General features: G+C 41.4%; 1 protein-coding gene across 2 annotated transcripts in view; it reads right to left on the bottom strand.

The window, feature by feature from the left end:
* NF2 (NF2, moesin-ezrin-radixin like (MERLIN) tumor suppressor) overlaps positions 1-15,870 on the bottom strand; it is a 175,682-nt gene that overhangs the window by 30,799 nt on the left and 129,013 nt on the right. Inside the window, exons 15-17 of one of the 2 annotated variants that reach the window (XM_069760071.1) lie at positions 12,188-12,321; positions 9,149-9,296; positions 5,846-5,892 (exon numbers count right to left, since the gene is read on the bottom strand). In XM_069760071.1, the coding sequence (XP_069616172.1) occupies positions 5,869-5,892; positions 9,149-9,296; positions 12,188-12,321 (306 nt within the window). In that variant the 3' untranslated portion in view covers positions 5,846-5,868. The remainder of the gene's footprint in view (positions 1-5,845; positions 5,893-9,148; positions 9,297-12,187; positions 12,322-15,870) is intronic. The other variant, XM_069760065.1, reaches the window with a different exon arrangement.

The raw sequence follows: 15,870 nt of genomic DNA, 5'->3' as shown, positions 1-15,870 counted from the left end.
CCCGGAATATGGAACACCTCTTGGGTGAGAAAAGGGGGGCGGCATGATGATACAGAATAGTGGCAGAGAGGAAAGCCCTGTGTATAATGGGAGGAGAGCTCGCCTATATATACTGCAGCTCTTAATACCTATTCCAGTGCAGTGTTTAACCCATGGAACACCAGACTATGGGAATGTATATAGGATCATTTCGGAGCACAAATTTAAAGATATAGAAAAATCTACTCGGGGGTTCGACTGCAACAGAAAAACATATGAACAACAGAAAGTGCTTTTATTTAAGTCTATTTAAATGAGCTGTGCAGAGTTTAAAAAAAATGTCCTACTGGTAGGAAGTGTGTTACACACATGCAAAAAGAAGCAACTCATTCACATGGTAATTTCCTTGCTGCACCAGTGGATCCAGCCAGTCTTTTGTCTGTCCTGTTGAGGTGCCAACCACATGAATATGACTGCGGCACCCAATGAATGGCCTCAGTGTTCACATGCCAACCATCTCCAGCACTGTTGGTACACGACCATTGAGAACCATTGAGCGGCAGCACTATTAACAGGGGAGAATTCAAGGTTGTTGTTTTTTTTGTTAGATTCCCTATACTCCAGATAAAACCCTTTGGAACTCTTAAAGGGGTTGATCAATGAAGATAGGTGATAAATAGAACTATCCTTCAGATAAGTTATCAACAAAATAACTTGTACGCAGAACAGAGTGGATGCCTGACCGATAATCCCTATGGAGCTGCTGAGAGCTGTGCTGGGCTTTTTCTGGCAGTCCCATAGAGAATTAATTGAGTGATGGTCAGTCATGCACACTGTCACTCCATTCTAACAGAGATGGAAGTGCCCCATTCGGCCCATGGGTGTGGGTCCCCATCACCAATTCCATGGACAGAGGATAACATATTTTCACTTGACAACCTATTTAAAGATGTTGTCCACTACTTTTTCATCGATGACCTATCCTTAGGAAATATCATTAATGTCTGATCGGCCAAGGTCCTACACCCGGCATTCCCACTGATCAGCTGTTATCGGAGGCGGCCACCAGCAGGATGTACTCACTTGCAGAGCTGACGGTTTTCTGAAAGTGGCTGCCGCAGGGTACGACACATCCGCCTCCTATTGACTTGAATAGGAGGCGTGAGTAACACAATCCCAAATATGTGATAAACACCTTCAAATTGACATATATAAACACAATTTCCCCTGAGTGCACGGGCAAACAAAGGCATACCAAAAGATAAGATCAAAAATACTTTATTAAATATACTACAGGATAAAAGCCACGAAAATAACCAAACAGAAAAAAAATCTACTAAAAACAGGCAAACATAAGGCAACACAGTATACCGGTCTAGATAATGAAAATATGCATGTAATATAAACACACCAGGGAGTCTATAGACAGAAACGTTATATGTACATGAACTGCAAAATTACATGATGTACTGGGCTGTAAATATATATATGAAACAGCCCCTATAACAAGTCCAATAACGGATCAATTATAGCATTATACAACCCATATTAATAACAAGGAATGCTAAGAAAAAAAACCCTGAAATGTGCATATGAAACATTACAATTTTATGGTCAGACATATACGCAGAGACAGGGATTTTATAAACAACAACTGCCGCAAAAGGGTATTGCACAAAGCAGAGGATGTATCAAAGTGCAAACAGTGCTACATGATCTATGGTTGAAACCCAACCTATTCAGTGCGATATACTATCCCTCTGCAGGTACTGCCTCTGCAGATGCATAAGTGTATAACAAATGAAACCCGCCATCTGACCATTACATAGCCTAACGTGTGATGATAAACTTACATAAATATAAGGGCCGGATACGGGTGCCTCTGTTGCGACCCCGACAGCGCCGTTTCGCCGCTCAGGCTTCTTCCATATGGGGGCAGGTGTGTTGTGTGTGGAAAGAGCGCTCATTATATAAGGCACAAATCAAACTAATTTACAAGCAGCTGGTAGATGTCAGAGCGTACCGGATGTAGAACGGCGCATGCGCTGGTTTTCAACCGCTCGTGTAAACTATGTGGCTTCCCAGATATCGCCCTGGTAACCAAGCGTGTAACGCTCGCGTCACCAAGTGGGCGGGACTGGGAGTCACCGAGCGGTCGACTCCAGGGCATGCGCACAAGTCCAGACCGTCTCCTGTTATGTGTGTGTAGAGTCTCCCAACAGAAAAATGACTAAAGTATGCAATCAACCAGGGTGAGTAAATATGCCCAGGGATAACGCGTTTGTTTGCCCGTGCACTCAGGGGAAATTGTGTTTATATAGGAGGCGGATGTGTAGTACAAAGCCTCGGCCACTACCAGAAGACAGCCAGCTCTGCAAGCGAGCATTGCCAGCCGGCGGCCCTTGCCACCAATAAAAGCTGAAGAGCGGGAGTGCCAGGTATCAGACCCTGGCTGATCAGACATTGATGACCTATCTCAAGGACAGGTCATCAATCAAGAAGCAATGGACAACCTCTTTAAGTAGTCTTCCTGTCCTTCACAGAGCAACCTCTTCCATATTGTTGTTGAAGAATCCCTTTAGAAAGAAAAATATTTAATCATAACACTAGTCTACTGTTTAATGGTTATGCTCCATGAGAGAAGGTAATCTGTGTGGAGTTTTCAGACTGTGGTTCATTGAGATGTGTAGAAGTAATACCTGAATAATTAGCACAAATTTACATCAATGTTAATCACCATTTATGTGCATTATAATATTACTGCACCTTCATATGAACTTGTACATTCTAAAAGGTCCCACATTTATTTAAAGGACCACTCCAACGTTTTGCTGCTTTTTTATTGCAGCGCTGGAATGATGCTTCAAATCTAAGGTCACCTGATCTTAGTCTTAAACTTACCAGCCTCTATCTTCACCTATCAGTGTCGCTCCAGTCAATCTTCAGAAGGTTCTGACCTTTCGGGTTCACTCCAGTGTTTGCTGGAGCGAGCCGGAGGGCCTCTTTTCAATGTATGTCTATGGCAGCCTCGTTCTGGCAATCATAGACTTACATTGAGAGCTTGTAACCATTAATTCAGATTTCTGGTCAGTCACAAGTTGCGGTCACAAGATGGTGCCGGTGGATCGGAGCAGTGTCAATTAAAGGTGAAGACGGCTGTGGTTAAGGATTACTTATAAACCTAGGTAAGGGTCCTTAGATTCGTAGCACCACTCCAACGCTTAAAAAAAAAAAGGAAAAACCAATGGAGTGGTGGTTTAAATCACATTTAGTATGGGATTAGTATGATTTAAAAAAAAAAAAAAAAAAAAAACATACCACATGGAAAATAACAGTTCTATAACCAACTAAAGAACACCCCATATAATAGCCAAAAGGAAAACTAAATAAAGCCAACCTGAGCAACCCTGCTTAACCCAAAAGACCAGGTATTTACAATTCCTTGCAGTGGCATTCAGTGGACATATTCGAGAGCATCTTGGCATCTTACGCCATTCCTACTTCCTTCTTGGCAGAACTCTAAAGAAGAGAATTGGAGCTTGAGCACAGATGTACTTGTCAGACCACATATTGCTCTGTGTTGGAGAAATGCGGGTTAAGAGCGGTGGTTTTCTGGTGACTGTTAGGCAGAGCCTGTCTTATTGCTTGTTTTTAAGACTATACATTATCCATGGAAACCTGACTTCCTAATCAACGTACAAACAGTTGGCTGAAGTTATCTTTCATTAGCGCTATGTATGTATGGAGGAAAATGGTATTGAAAAAAAAAAAAACATGTAAAAAAAAATGGGAAAAATTAAACGTGTGAATTAGCCATATGATTTTTTTTTTAGTTTATACTCACATCCACAATAAACTAAAAATGTTGTTTGTTCTTTCTTAGAATCTAAAGTATATGCATTTTTTTTCCACGCCATAGATAGTGAAGAATCCATACACATGAATGATATCAGAGCTAGGTCCCGATCAGCCATGGATACTTATACGCCCACCTTTCTAGAAGGCCAATATTAAATGCAATTATGGGTGGTCATCTTAAGTACGTTAGCATTGTAAGATAATTGTGAACAATTCGTTTTACGATTATCTTGCTGCCGATCACCCGATGAACTAGCAAAATATGAATTCATCTGGCGAAAAGATTTGTTGCGCCGAGCAGAAGATCGTCATTCTCAACGGTATATTTTGCTGTGTAAACAGGACTCGCACTGCTGAGAACCATGGCAGCCTATACAGACTGTTTACTGTGGTCTGCCTGTGTAAACATGCTATTAAATGACCAGTCGGTAAAGGTTTACCGATTGGCTGCTGTATTATTCTGTCCATGTAGTTGGACCCTTAGGAAATGTTCACACAATCGTTTTCCGGCTGTTGACTGGTTTTGAAGCAGAAGATGCTGTAGGAATGGCTAATTTTTGCTTTATAAACTTTTTTTTTTAGTCATTTCCTTAGTGTTCTTTAGACTTTTTGCAACTTTTTTTTTTTTTAATAAGGAAGATGGTAGCGTTTTTTGCTTTGTTTTTATTCAAATAAACACACTGACAAAATTCTAAAAAAAAGACTTGGTGTCTTTTATAGCCTTCCTATTAACTTTCATTGTAAAGTATTGAGCGTCTTCCTAGCGGACACGCCAAAGCGTACATGTTCTTTCTTTTAAATGCTTGGCATCTATTGAGAGCCTGAGTGTTTAAAAGGAGCTCAAAAGCCTGACCATATGACCAGTAAGTTATTTACACAAGGAAAAGAAAAGGTTCATTCTTTTTAACATTTTGCCTGCCCTTTTCCAGTGTTTCTAAGCAAAATAGACACAGTGTGAATATACACATAAATGGGTATTCTAAAGCTTGGAAGCTGTCCCCTTTCCATGAGGGAGGGAATAACTGCACGATTGTTTGGACCCCCACTGTTGTCAAGAACTTGGGCCCTGAAGAGCCCTGTGTGAATGCAGCGGGGTTCAATAATGCGGCAATATCACTCAATTCATTCTTAAAAGGTGTTATCCACAACTTACGTTTTTTTTCCTCTGGGGCTACAACTTACTGATAGGTAGTTGCCCTGGCCGACATCTCCAGACTCGAGCGCTAGTTCTCCTGCTTCCTTTGACCTCATCTCAACAGAGCAGTTCTTTCTCTTCCAGTCTGTTCTGTCAATGAGGCATCACTGTTGATGTTATGCCGATGATAGCCAGTTCCATGCAGTAAGGCAGCAAGAAGCTGGCTGTCAACCAACATGACATGGCCAGTGACACTACTTCAACAGAGCAGACCGGAAGAGAAGGAGCTGCACTGTCGACGTGAAGTCTCAATAAGCAGCAGAATCGCCGGTAGGAGCGGTCCGTGACTGCAGAACAGGCATATAGCAACTCCTGTGAGTTATTAGACTGACTGTTTTTTTCCCCAAAGTCCTGGATAACACCTTTAACCAAGATATAGATGGGCACAGAGATCAGCTGGTCTTCAGCACTCCCACAAGAATTAATGTAAGAGCAGCGCACATGATCAATCTCTGTTCCATTCACGCGGGGCTTTTCAGATCCCTGAATTTCAGAATCAATGGCAGTCCAAGAGGTTGGGCCCCCAGGGATAAGGATGTTATCCCCTATTCCAACAACTCCAAACTTGAGAATACCCCTTTAAAGAGAATTTTAGCTGTAATAAGAAAGCAGAAGTTAGGTAAAGAAAAGGACATGTAAAAATATTTGACACAGATTTAAACTGTGGAATAATGTAAATGTGTTAGGGAAAAGGGGAGAGCTAATTGGGAATAAACAGCCCCTCATGCTATGGGAGAGCTGCACTCAAATACATACACACAACAGTTAGTTACAGAAAGATTAACATTACATGCACACACACATACACAATACCTGGCACACACTATGCGGCACTCTCAGATGCAGACTGCTCTCCTTCCCTAACAGGAAAAAAACAAAAATGCCATGGCATGTGAACATGGTAATATGCAAGCGGATAAAACCAGCAAAGCCGTCTCATACAGCAAACAAGGCAGTATTCATTTCAACCTAGTGGACTTGTGTAACAGAACTGCTGCATGTAGGTGATGGAAGAGCGACCACATCTGACTTGTGGGGGTTTTCAACTAGGGCTGTCTGAGATTGTAAACAGATTTTACCCATCCTTCAAAGCCTGGCAAGTCACAGTCTGTGTCCGTGAGCATTGCAGAAAATGACTGCATTACTGAGACTTGTGGGTGACTTCAATGTTTCACTGTTTTCATACGGTGCCACACAAAAGGTTGATACATAAAATGAGAATAATGGGGATAGGGGAAAATATGTGTAAGTGGGTTAAGAACTGGCTCAGGGATAGGAAACAAAGGGTGGTTATTAATGGAGCACACTCGGACTGGGTCGCGGTTAGCAGTGGGGTACCACAGGGGTCAGTATTGGGCCCTCTTCTTTTTAACATATTTATTAATGACCTTGGGGGGCATACAGAGTAGAATTTCAATATTTGCAGATGACACTAAACTCTGCAGGGTAATCAATACAGAGGAGGACAATTTTATATTACAGGATGATTTATGTAAACTAGAAGCTTGGGCTGATAAATGGCAAGTGAGCTTTAAAGGGAACCTGTCACACCCCCTCAGGCGTTTTTTAACTAAGGGTACCGTCACACTATACGATTTACCTACGATCACGACCAGCGATATGACCTGGCTGTGATCGTAGGTAAATCGTAGTGTGGTCGCTGGGGAGCTGTCACACAGACAGCTCTCCAGCGACCAACGATGCCGAGGTCCCTGGGTAACCAGGGTAAACATCGGGTAACTAAGCGCAGGACCGCGCTTAGTTACCCGATGTTTACCCTGGTTACAAGCGTTAAACTAAAAACAAACAGCACATACTTACATTCTGGTGTCCGTCAGGTCCCTTGCCGTCTGGTTCCCGCACTCAGTGACTGGCGGCCGTAAAGTGAAAGTGAAAGCACAGCCGCTGTGCTCTGCTTTCACTTTACGGCCGGCAGTCACAGTGCGGGAAGCAAACGGCAAGGGACCTGACGGACACCAGAATGTAAGTATGTGCTGTTTGTTTTTTTTTAGTTTAACGCTTGTAACCAGGGTAAACATCGGGTAACTAAGCGCGGTCCTGCGCTTAGTTACCCGATGTTTACCCTGGTTACAAGCGAACGCATCGCTGGATCGCATCGCTAGATCGCTAGATCGGTGTCACACACACCGATCTAGCGATGACAGCGGGAGATCCAGCGATGAAAGAAAGTTCTAAACGATCTGCTACGACGTACGATTCTCAGCAGGATCCCTGATCGCTGCTGCGTGTCAGACACAGCGATATCGTAACGATATCGCTGGAACGTCACGAATCGTACCGTCGTAGCGATCGAAATGTTATAGTGTGACGGTACCCTAAAAGAGCCACGTTGTGCAGCAGTAATGCTGCATTCTAACAAGGTGGCTCTTTTAGTTCTGGGTGCTGTAACTGCCGAAATAATCAGTCTTGTAATTTGTCCTAAATACCTTTTCTTCAGTCAAGGAGGCAGGCCTTTCCCCCCTGCTGCAGACGCCACGCAGCCGTCACTGAAATCTTCTTGGCGCCGCCACCTCAGCGCGGTTTTGAAATGAGCTGGCGCCTGCGCTCTTTTCTCCTGCCTTGGGCAGGCGCAGTGAGAGCTGCCCGTCTGTCCTCATATGCAGTCCAGCTGACTGCGCCTGTGCGGCCGCCCTGCCTGTGAATCCCAGCCCCGCAGTGTCTTCTTATTTATTCATACTACGGGGCTGGGATTCACGGCTGTGTGGCGTCTGCAGCAGGGGGGAAAGGCCTGCCTCCGTGACTGACGAAAAGGTATTTAGGACAAATTACAAAACTGATTATTTCAGCAGTTACAGGACCCAGAACTAAAAGAGCCACCTTGTCAGAATGCAGCATTACTGCTGCACAAGGTGGCTCTTTTAGTTAAAAACGCCTGGGGGGGGAGGGGGGTGTGACAGATTCCCTTTAATGGGGATAAATGTAAGGTCATGCACTTGGGTAGAAGTAATAAGATGTATAACTATGTGCTTAATTCTAAATCTCTGGGCAAAACCGTCAATGAAAAAGACCTGGGTGGATGACAAACTAACATTTAGTGGCCAGTGTCAGGCAGCTGCTACAAAGGCAAATAATATAATGGGATGCATTAAAAGAGGCATAGATGCTCATGAGGAGAACATAATTTTACCTCTATACAAGTCACTTGTTCGACCACACTTAGAATACTGTGCACAGTTCTGGTCTCCGGTGTATAAGAAAGACATAGCTGAACTAGAGCGGGTGCAGAGAAGAGCGACCAAGGTTATTAGAGGACTGGGGGGTCTGCAATACCAAGATAGGTTATTACACTTGGGGCTATTTAGTTTGGAAAAACGAAGACTAAGGGGTGATCTTATGTTAATGTATAAATATATGAGGGGACAGTACAAAGACCTTTCTGATGATCTTTTTAATCATAGACCTGAGACAGGGACAAGGGGGCATCCTCTATGTCTGGAGGAAAGAAGGTTTAAGCATAATAACAGACGCGGGTTCTTTACTGTAAGAGCAGTGAGACTATGGAACTCTCTGCCGTATGATGTTGTAATGAGTGATTTGTTACTTAAATTTAAGAGGGGACTGGATGCCTTTCTTGAAAAGTATAATGTTACAGGGTATATACACTAGATTCCTTGATAGGGTGTTGATCCAGGGAACTAATCTGATTGCCGTATGTGGAGTCGGGAAGGAGTTTTTTTTTCCCCAAGGTGGAGCTTATTCTTTGCCACATGGGTTTTTTTTTGCCTTCCTCTGGATCAACATGTTAGGGCATGTTAGGTTAGGCTATGGGTTGAACTACATGGACTTAAAGTCTTCCTTCAAACTTAATAACTATGTTACTATGTTACAAGCAATCTTTAAAGATCGCAGAAATTTTGATCAAGTATTTTGCAAGTTCTTCACTATAATAACACGGACTTCGTTGCAATTGAACATGGACGCCAGCCATCATTTGAGAGTAATAAAGTAAATCTGATGCAGATGTGATTAACAGCTTGACTTATATTTATAACTGTATAGAGTATTAGAGACAATTTCATAAAATGGGAGAAATTGTGATGATTCAACCAATGGCGATTTTACATGGTCTGTACATAGCCCCCCGGTATGTCTTACCTTTTTGATTGTATTCTGTTTGCTGCCTGCATTCTCATGCATTATATCCATTGCACTTTCACGTTCCTTCAACTTTAAGGATTCTATTTCCGTTTTCAGCTCATTCAGCTGTTCTTGTAAATGGCGACTTTTTTCCATATACTCCACCCTGAGTAAAATATTATGCCCAAATTAGAGATTATCAAACTGTGGAGAAATACTGCAGAATTAAAACATTCTAAATGAAGTGTATCATGAGTTTATTACAATGAATAAATCAGGTTTTGACAATCATACTTGGGTTAGGCTGTAATGTCCAATTACTAAGACATAAATCTAGTACTCATCCCTTTTGAGTCATGTTATTAATATTAAGTGAGACATATATACATATATCACTTTATATGTCAGCAGGATGTTCGACCAATGAAGGCATGCGTATAAAGCCCCTTTAACACTTGCTACACTCATACCTTGCTTACAGTATTTCATTTCAGCATTTTTAAGAAATTCATCCTTAAAATTTTAATTGCAAATGCAGCGGGCACTGAACTTCTAGCTTCTGCAGTGTTCTCTCCATGTTTCCAATCCACAGGTCAATCTTTTCTCATAGACCCGTTTCCCATGTGTAGGTGCCATCAACATCCAGGTTTGTTTCATCAGTAAAAGCAGGCAATGAGCATCAAGCTCTTAGTGACTTCAGGATCATACAGGGCACATGCCACCCCTTCTGATGAGACACACCCGTACAATGACGGTGCCTGCAGAGAAACTTGAAAAGGGGGAGACGGGTCACTGAGAGAAGAGTGACTTGTCAACCAAAGAATGAAGGCCGGCAGTAGGCTGGAATCAGCTTTGACTGATCATGCTGCCAACAGCAATCTCAGCCGACTCTCCCATACACAGGAGGACTTGTTTGTCTGGCCCATCTCTGGAAGAACATTACGATTAGCAGTCGGAATCAAATATGGATGATTGACATCTCCCCCTACAATAAATTGTCTAGGGCCTGAAATAAACATTAGGCTGTCGCCCGAACCGGTCAACATCGGTGGATTTGCCGGACATTAGTCTAATGTGTATGAAGGGCTTGAAACCTTGCCTCAACTGCCTGTGTAACCTATGATTGTTCCCCACCCTCACAGACCATGCACGCTCTTATACGGAGACACAGCTGAGCTGCTTATGTGACTATTGCGTTATGAACTGTCTAGGAGTTCCTATAGCTAGAGAGGACTTTGGGGCCCCATTCTCAAGATTGAGAGTGGCCTCAGCAGCAAAAGCCCCACTGATTATACATTTTTCATGTATTCTGTGGATGACCTAATAAATGTTATTTATGGAACAAGCCCTTCAAGATAAATAATGTTTCATTTAAAAAGTTCTTAAGAAAACTCATTTTTAATTATTATTGTTATTCATTATCATTATTATTATTATTCATTATTATTATTATATACTTCAGAAATTGTAACAATCCATAAAATAAAGTTAGATTATTATTTATAGCACGTCACATGGTAGAAAAAAAATAATGTGGTGGATTTTCTTTATCTCACTCTAATACATAATTATTTATTAACATTAGTCAAAATGGTACCAATTAATTAAAACAATAACTTATTCTTCACATACTTCACAAATACTTCGCGTGGAAAAGCTACAACTCTTAAATCAAGAAGTAAAAACTAGCTTAGCTTTTTTTAAAAAAAAATAATCATGTTTTAATTGCACAACTGTAATAAAGCAGTAAGAACAATACTTGTCATTTTAGGGCATAGTAAACGGCATAAAAATATTGGCACGGTTGCTGTACTTTTGGGGATTCTCCCAATCTATGTAGGTAGCAACCCAAAATGGTTCCATTAAAAAAAAAATACAACTCTCCCACAAAAAATAAGTCCTTCTACAAAAATATAAAAGGAAATACATTTTCGCTTTTGGAATGTAAAACAAAAAGGAGAAAAATAATTAAATACATTTTTTTAAGGCTTAGGGTATGTGCACACGATGCAGATTTAGTGCAGAATTGGTGCAGAACTGCAGCAGATTTTTCTGCTGCAGAAACGCTGCAGAACTGCACTGTGATTACAGTACAATGTAAATCAATGAGAAAAGAAAAAAGCTGTGCACATGGTGCAGAAAAATCTGCGCAGAAACGCTGCAGATTTCAAAGAAGTGCACGTCGCTTCTTTTGTGCAGTTCTGCAGCGTTTCTGCGCAGATTTTTCTGCACCATGTGCACAGCTTTTTTCTTTTCTCATTGATTTACATTGTACTGCACAGAAACTGCACAGAAACTGCATAGAATCTGCACAGAAACTGCATAGAAACTGCACAGAAACTGCACAAAAACTGCACAAAAACTGCACAGAAACTGCATAGAAACTGCGCAGAAACTGCATAGAAACTGCATAGAAACTGCACAGAAACTGCACAGAAACTGCACAGAAACTGCATCAAATCTGCAGATGCAGATTTAGTGCAGAAAATTCTGCACCACATTTCCTACGTGTGCACATAGCCTTAAAATAGGCTTTAAAGTGTGAATATATTGCCATTAATGAGCCTATTCACCTAGAGGGTAACCCATTTTTTAGCTATACGTCTATCTACATAAAGATTAGTTCTGGTTATATTAATATGAGCACAGTACTAAAAATGTACACTTTTGCACAACACTATTATGTATCGATTTGTACAAATTAAAAATATAGCATAAGATGATGGACAAGTGTTTAGTACTGTTGTCTTCCTGCAATCTGATCACAGGTAATATCTGAGTGTAGTATATAGGAATGCCCCTACACCCATCATTAAATATCTGTAAGGGTTTCCTCTGGCATCAATTTCAACTCTGAAAATATACTTAGAACTGACTTGTTATGAAAACTAGCCTTAGAGTGTGCATAATCCTAAGGCCTTAGAGTGTGTGTAATCCGTGGGCACAGGCACTGGTGACAAAAGCAACATGAAATGAAATTAAATTTACAGAGACAAATGAAATTCAAGGATCTCAGGAAATGCATTGTTCATTTGCTACATACAAGAAAATTCTTACTTTTCCTTTTCAATTTCCATGGACAGGCGTTTCATATCTGTGTCCTTGAAATCATAGGGCAGGCTGTCACCGAGCATGCTAAAACTTGGCACATCGACAGGGGGCACAGAGCTACTGCTAGTTCCTGCTGCTTGCTGGAAAAGTAATGACTTACGGTTACAAAAATTGCATGTTTTAGAAAAGAACAACAACAAAAAAAAACGAAAAGGAACAAAGTACACCAAGATTTGCAATTGTGAAATGTTATTATTTTCGGTTGGCAGTGCAGTATTCCAGCATTTTACGCCTCTGGGATAGTAATTGTCCATGATTAGTGTGAAACATCTGGCATCCTTACAGATCCTGGGGAAATCCTAGATTTATACTGGTTGGCCATAAATATAAGATTAGGAGACTTGAAGATGTGATGTTCTGATCGCTTGTGATACATATAGCAGGCTTCATATCATCGTCTTCTATAAACGACGGCCACGGCGATCATGTGACAGGGGCGCCGGAGTTTGTGACGCACTTACAGCGTGATCACGTAAATGCCGCTGTCAGAGATTGACAGTGGCAGTTAACATGTTAACAGCCGCGGATGGATTGGGATTCTACACAAGGCTGTTAGAGGTACATGACAGCTGATCAAATCAGCTGTCATGTGCCAGAAAAGATGTGGGCTCAGCGCAGGAACCCGCACCAAAGGGAGAGACACGACCTATGACGAATCTATGTCATAGGTCGTGAAGGGGTTAAAGTACCATTCCAGTGTTTTATCTAATTTCACCATCTGTCAGCTATAAGTAATGTACATGCATTAAAATACTCATGGCTTGCAGTCTTCTGCCATATCCAGTGCTGTTCTGGTCCCTTTCCTGCATCATGTGAGTGCAGCTCTGACCGGGTGGCTCTTACCGTGGACCGCTAGTTCCTTTCTTAGAGTTCACGAACATCTGTGTATAAAAACGCTGAGTGCAATGCGATGGAAAAGGGAAAAAAAAATAAAATACAAAAAAAAAAAAAAAAAAAAAAAAAATTGCACTGTACTAGCACCAATGTTATTCAATGAGGCAGTGTTCAGCTGTGAGTTTTTCTTCAGCTGGAATGGTCACTGCATGCTGCGTATGGCCTTGTAGAACGGCCAAGACTCACCAATGCAATGTCAATGGGTGCGAGAAGAGAAACGGACGGCACAAGGACCATGCCTATGCATCTCATGCGATGCACCACTTCTGCGGCGGCTAAGGGCTGGTATTTTTAGGCTGGGAAGGGCCCAATAACCATGGAACTTCCCCCGCCTGATAATATCAGCTCCCAGCTGTCTGCTTTATCTTTGCTGGTTACCAAAAAATAGGGTGGACCCCATGTCATTTTTTTAAATTATTTATTTGGTTACACAAGGCTAAACACCGTTTAGTGCCACATAAAAGACACTAAAGGGTTCAAGTTTATGGTATGTAAGGGGTTTGTGAAATATCTATCTATTCTATCTCTATAAAAACTATTATCTATCTCTTCTATATCTAATAGCTTTTATATCATTATATAAGATTGCTTTATTAGGCTTGTAAACTAGCTTTAAGTGACATAAGAGTTTTACAGTATGTTAAAGATTATGTTAAAAACGCATCGCACATACATGTCATATGGATTCTAGGTGAGAAGAAATAAATTGCACACTCCCATAGCTCTTGTATGACATAAGCCTGACACTCGCCAGCTTTTGGGGCTGAGAATCTGAGCGATTTTATATACGCAGATGTGAGTGAGCCCTTAATCTAAACCTAAGACAGCCTTCGTCCGAGTCTCATGGACTTACATTGAGAAAGTGACTTCCGGTCACACCACAGAAGACGCAGTAGTGAGACAGATGGTCATCAGTGCAGTAACATCGCCCATAGAGAAAGGAACAGCACAAGTAAGTATATTAATGTATGCACTGAATATATTTTACTGATATATAATGGATAATGAGATAAAATAGTACTTTAAGGGATTGGCCCTATAACGTAAGCGGTCAGAAAACGCAATTAGAACTCTGCTATTACAGTGTGAGTACGGTTAATTCTATTGAATCTATAGTGTTTGCAAACTAGCAAAGCTCAGTCTCCTTCCCCAAATGAATTTATTCATACACGGCAAGGCAGCAGAAGTGGGCAATATGCATGTTGGTGAAAGGCTAGGTACACCATTGCAACAAAAATGAAGCAACTTTGCAACTAGTCCACATTTTACATTTTCTATTGCTTTGTATCTACAGTGACTACGCAGAATTATGTGTAACAAAGAAACCCTGTATACTCTGATACTAGCTTCTACTTGTCCCCAATCTTTCTAAAAAACATTAGCATTACACAGGGAACAGACAGAAGAGAGTATGGCTGCTCCAGAGTAGGGTGAAACTGTAGACTTTCTAAAAAAAAAGATGCACTAAAGGAAAAAAATTGTTGCAAAAGTGGACGTAAAAGGGGTTGCCAAAATATCTAAAATGACACACAAATGTGATGAAAATAGTAAATTACGCATCTTACTAATATGCGGAAATTATCACCAGTGCCCGGATTTTCACATATCCTCTCTTGTCCCAGGTTCCACAGCTCCATTTGTGGCCTTAAGAAAAAGTTAGAACGCGGCCAAGCCTTTATGCAATGTGGTCTAGTTGACTGGTCATTACAATAGCTAAGCCAGCCCCCTTACCTGTCAAAGGAAATGCATGAAGAGAAGGGGGCCGGCTTAGCTATTGAACAAGGCAGTCAGGCAGCCCTCTTTACGCACACAGCAGTAGTCATGTCTAGACACAGGAAACTCATTCCTGTATTGATCAGACAGTCAGAAATGGAGCAGTCAGATCCAGGACCAGGTATCAGAAGATTGGGGCATCTGGGTTAGTAGTAGTATATTGGTAAGCTATGTTGCCGGCATAAAACGGACAACTTCAGATATACTTAAATTAGACAGTCTTCATTTTTCACCCTTTGCATTTCAATATGGGACTCAATAGGATCTAGGTTCATGTTATGATGCTTAATGCTAATATTTTTTCATATTCGGGGTCACTTTAGTGCTAATGTGTGGATAATATCTGGAATTAAAGCTTACACTCCCAGAAGTTTGCAGGACGTTCTCTCTGCTTGGGAAGTGTACAGTCATTACGGGCTGTCAGCATTTACACGCAATTCTGCTGAATTAATACTTCTTTTTTTTTAACTGTAAACATTAGGCTTTTCGTAAGGATGAAATATGTCTTGAAACGTTCGAAGAAAAGCAATTATAGGATAAGAGACAAATATGTACTGTTTCTGTGCTTTTGAACTGAACCTTGAGATCTGCCTGGTGTGACAAAGTAAGGGGATTGGGAAACTTTCCTGCCAAACTGCAGACACCATCTCATACGAAACGTAGGACAAACATTTAAGGAGAAGTCTAGCTTTTATGTGGACAGCCGCATTCTCCGAGGTGTTCTGCCAGGGAAACAAAAAGCCTACCCACAACACGCACCTCTCCGTCCAGTAATGCCTCAGAGTGAATCTTCAGATAACGGCGGCAATAATTTGTAGAGTCATTTCACACAGCAGGAGATCAATAGAGTTTAAATGCACATTTGTATTGGTGTCTTATTAAAGTGAAGTGTCTATCTTAGACTGTCTACCCAACCGGAGAGTTTCCAGGAAATTGCAGCTTAAATTATGCACAGTCGTTCT

Source organism: Ranitomeya imitator, chromosome 1 (assembly GCF_032444005.1).
Source record: "Ranitomeya imitator isolate aRanImi1 chromosome 1, aRanImi1.pri, whole genome shotgun sequence".
Taxonomy (NCBI): domain Eukaryota; kingdom Metazoa; phylum Chordata; class Amphibia; order Anura; family Dendrobatidae; genus Ranitomeya; species Ranitomeya imitator.
Note: the sequence above shows the minus strand (reverse complement) of the source record. Positions and strands in the feature narration are given on the sequence as shown.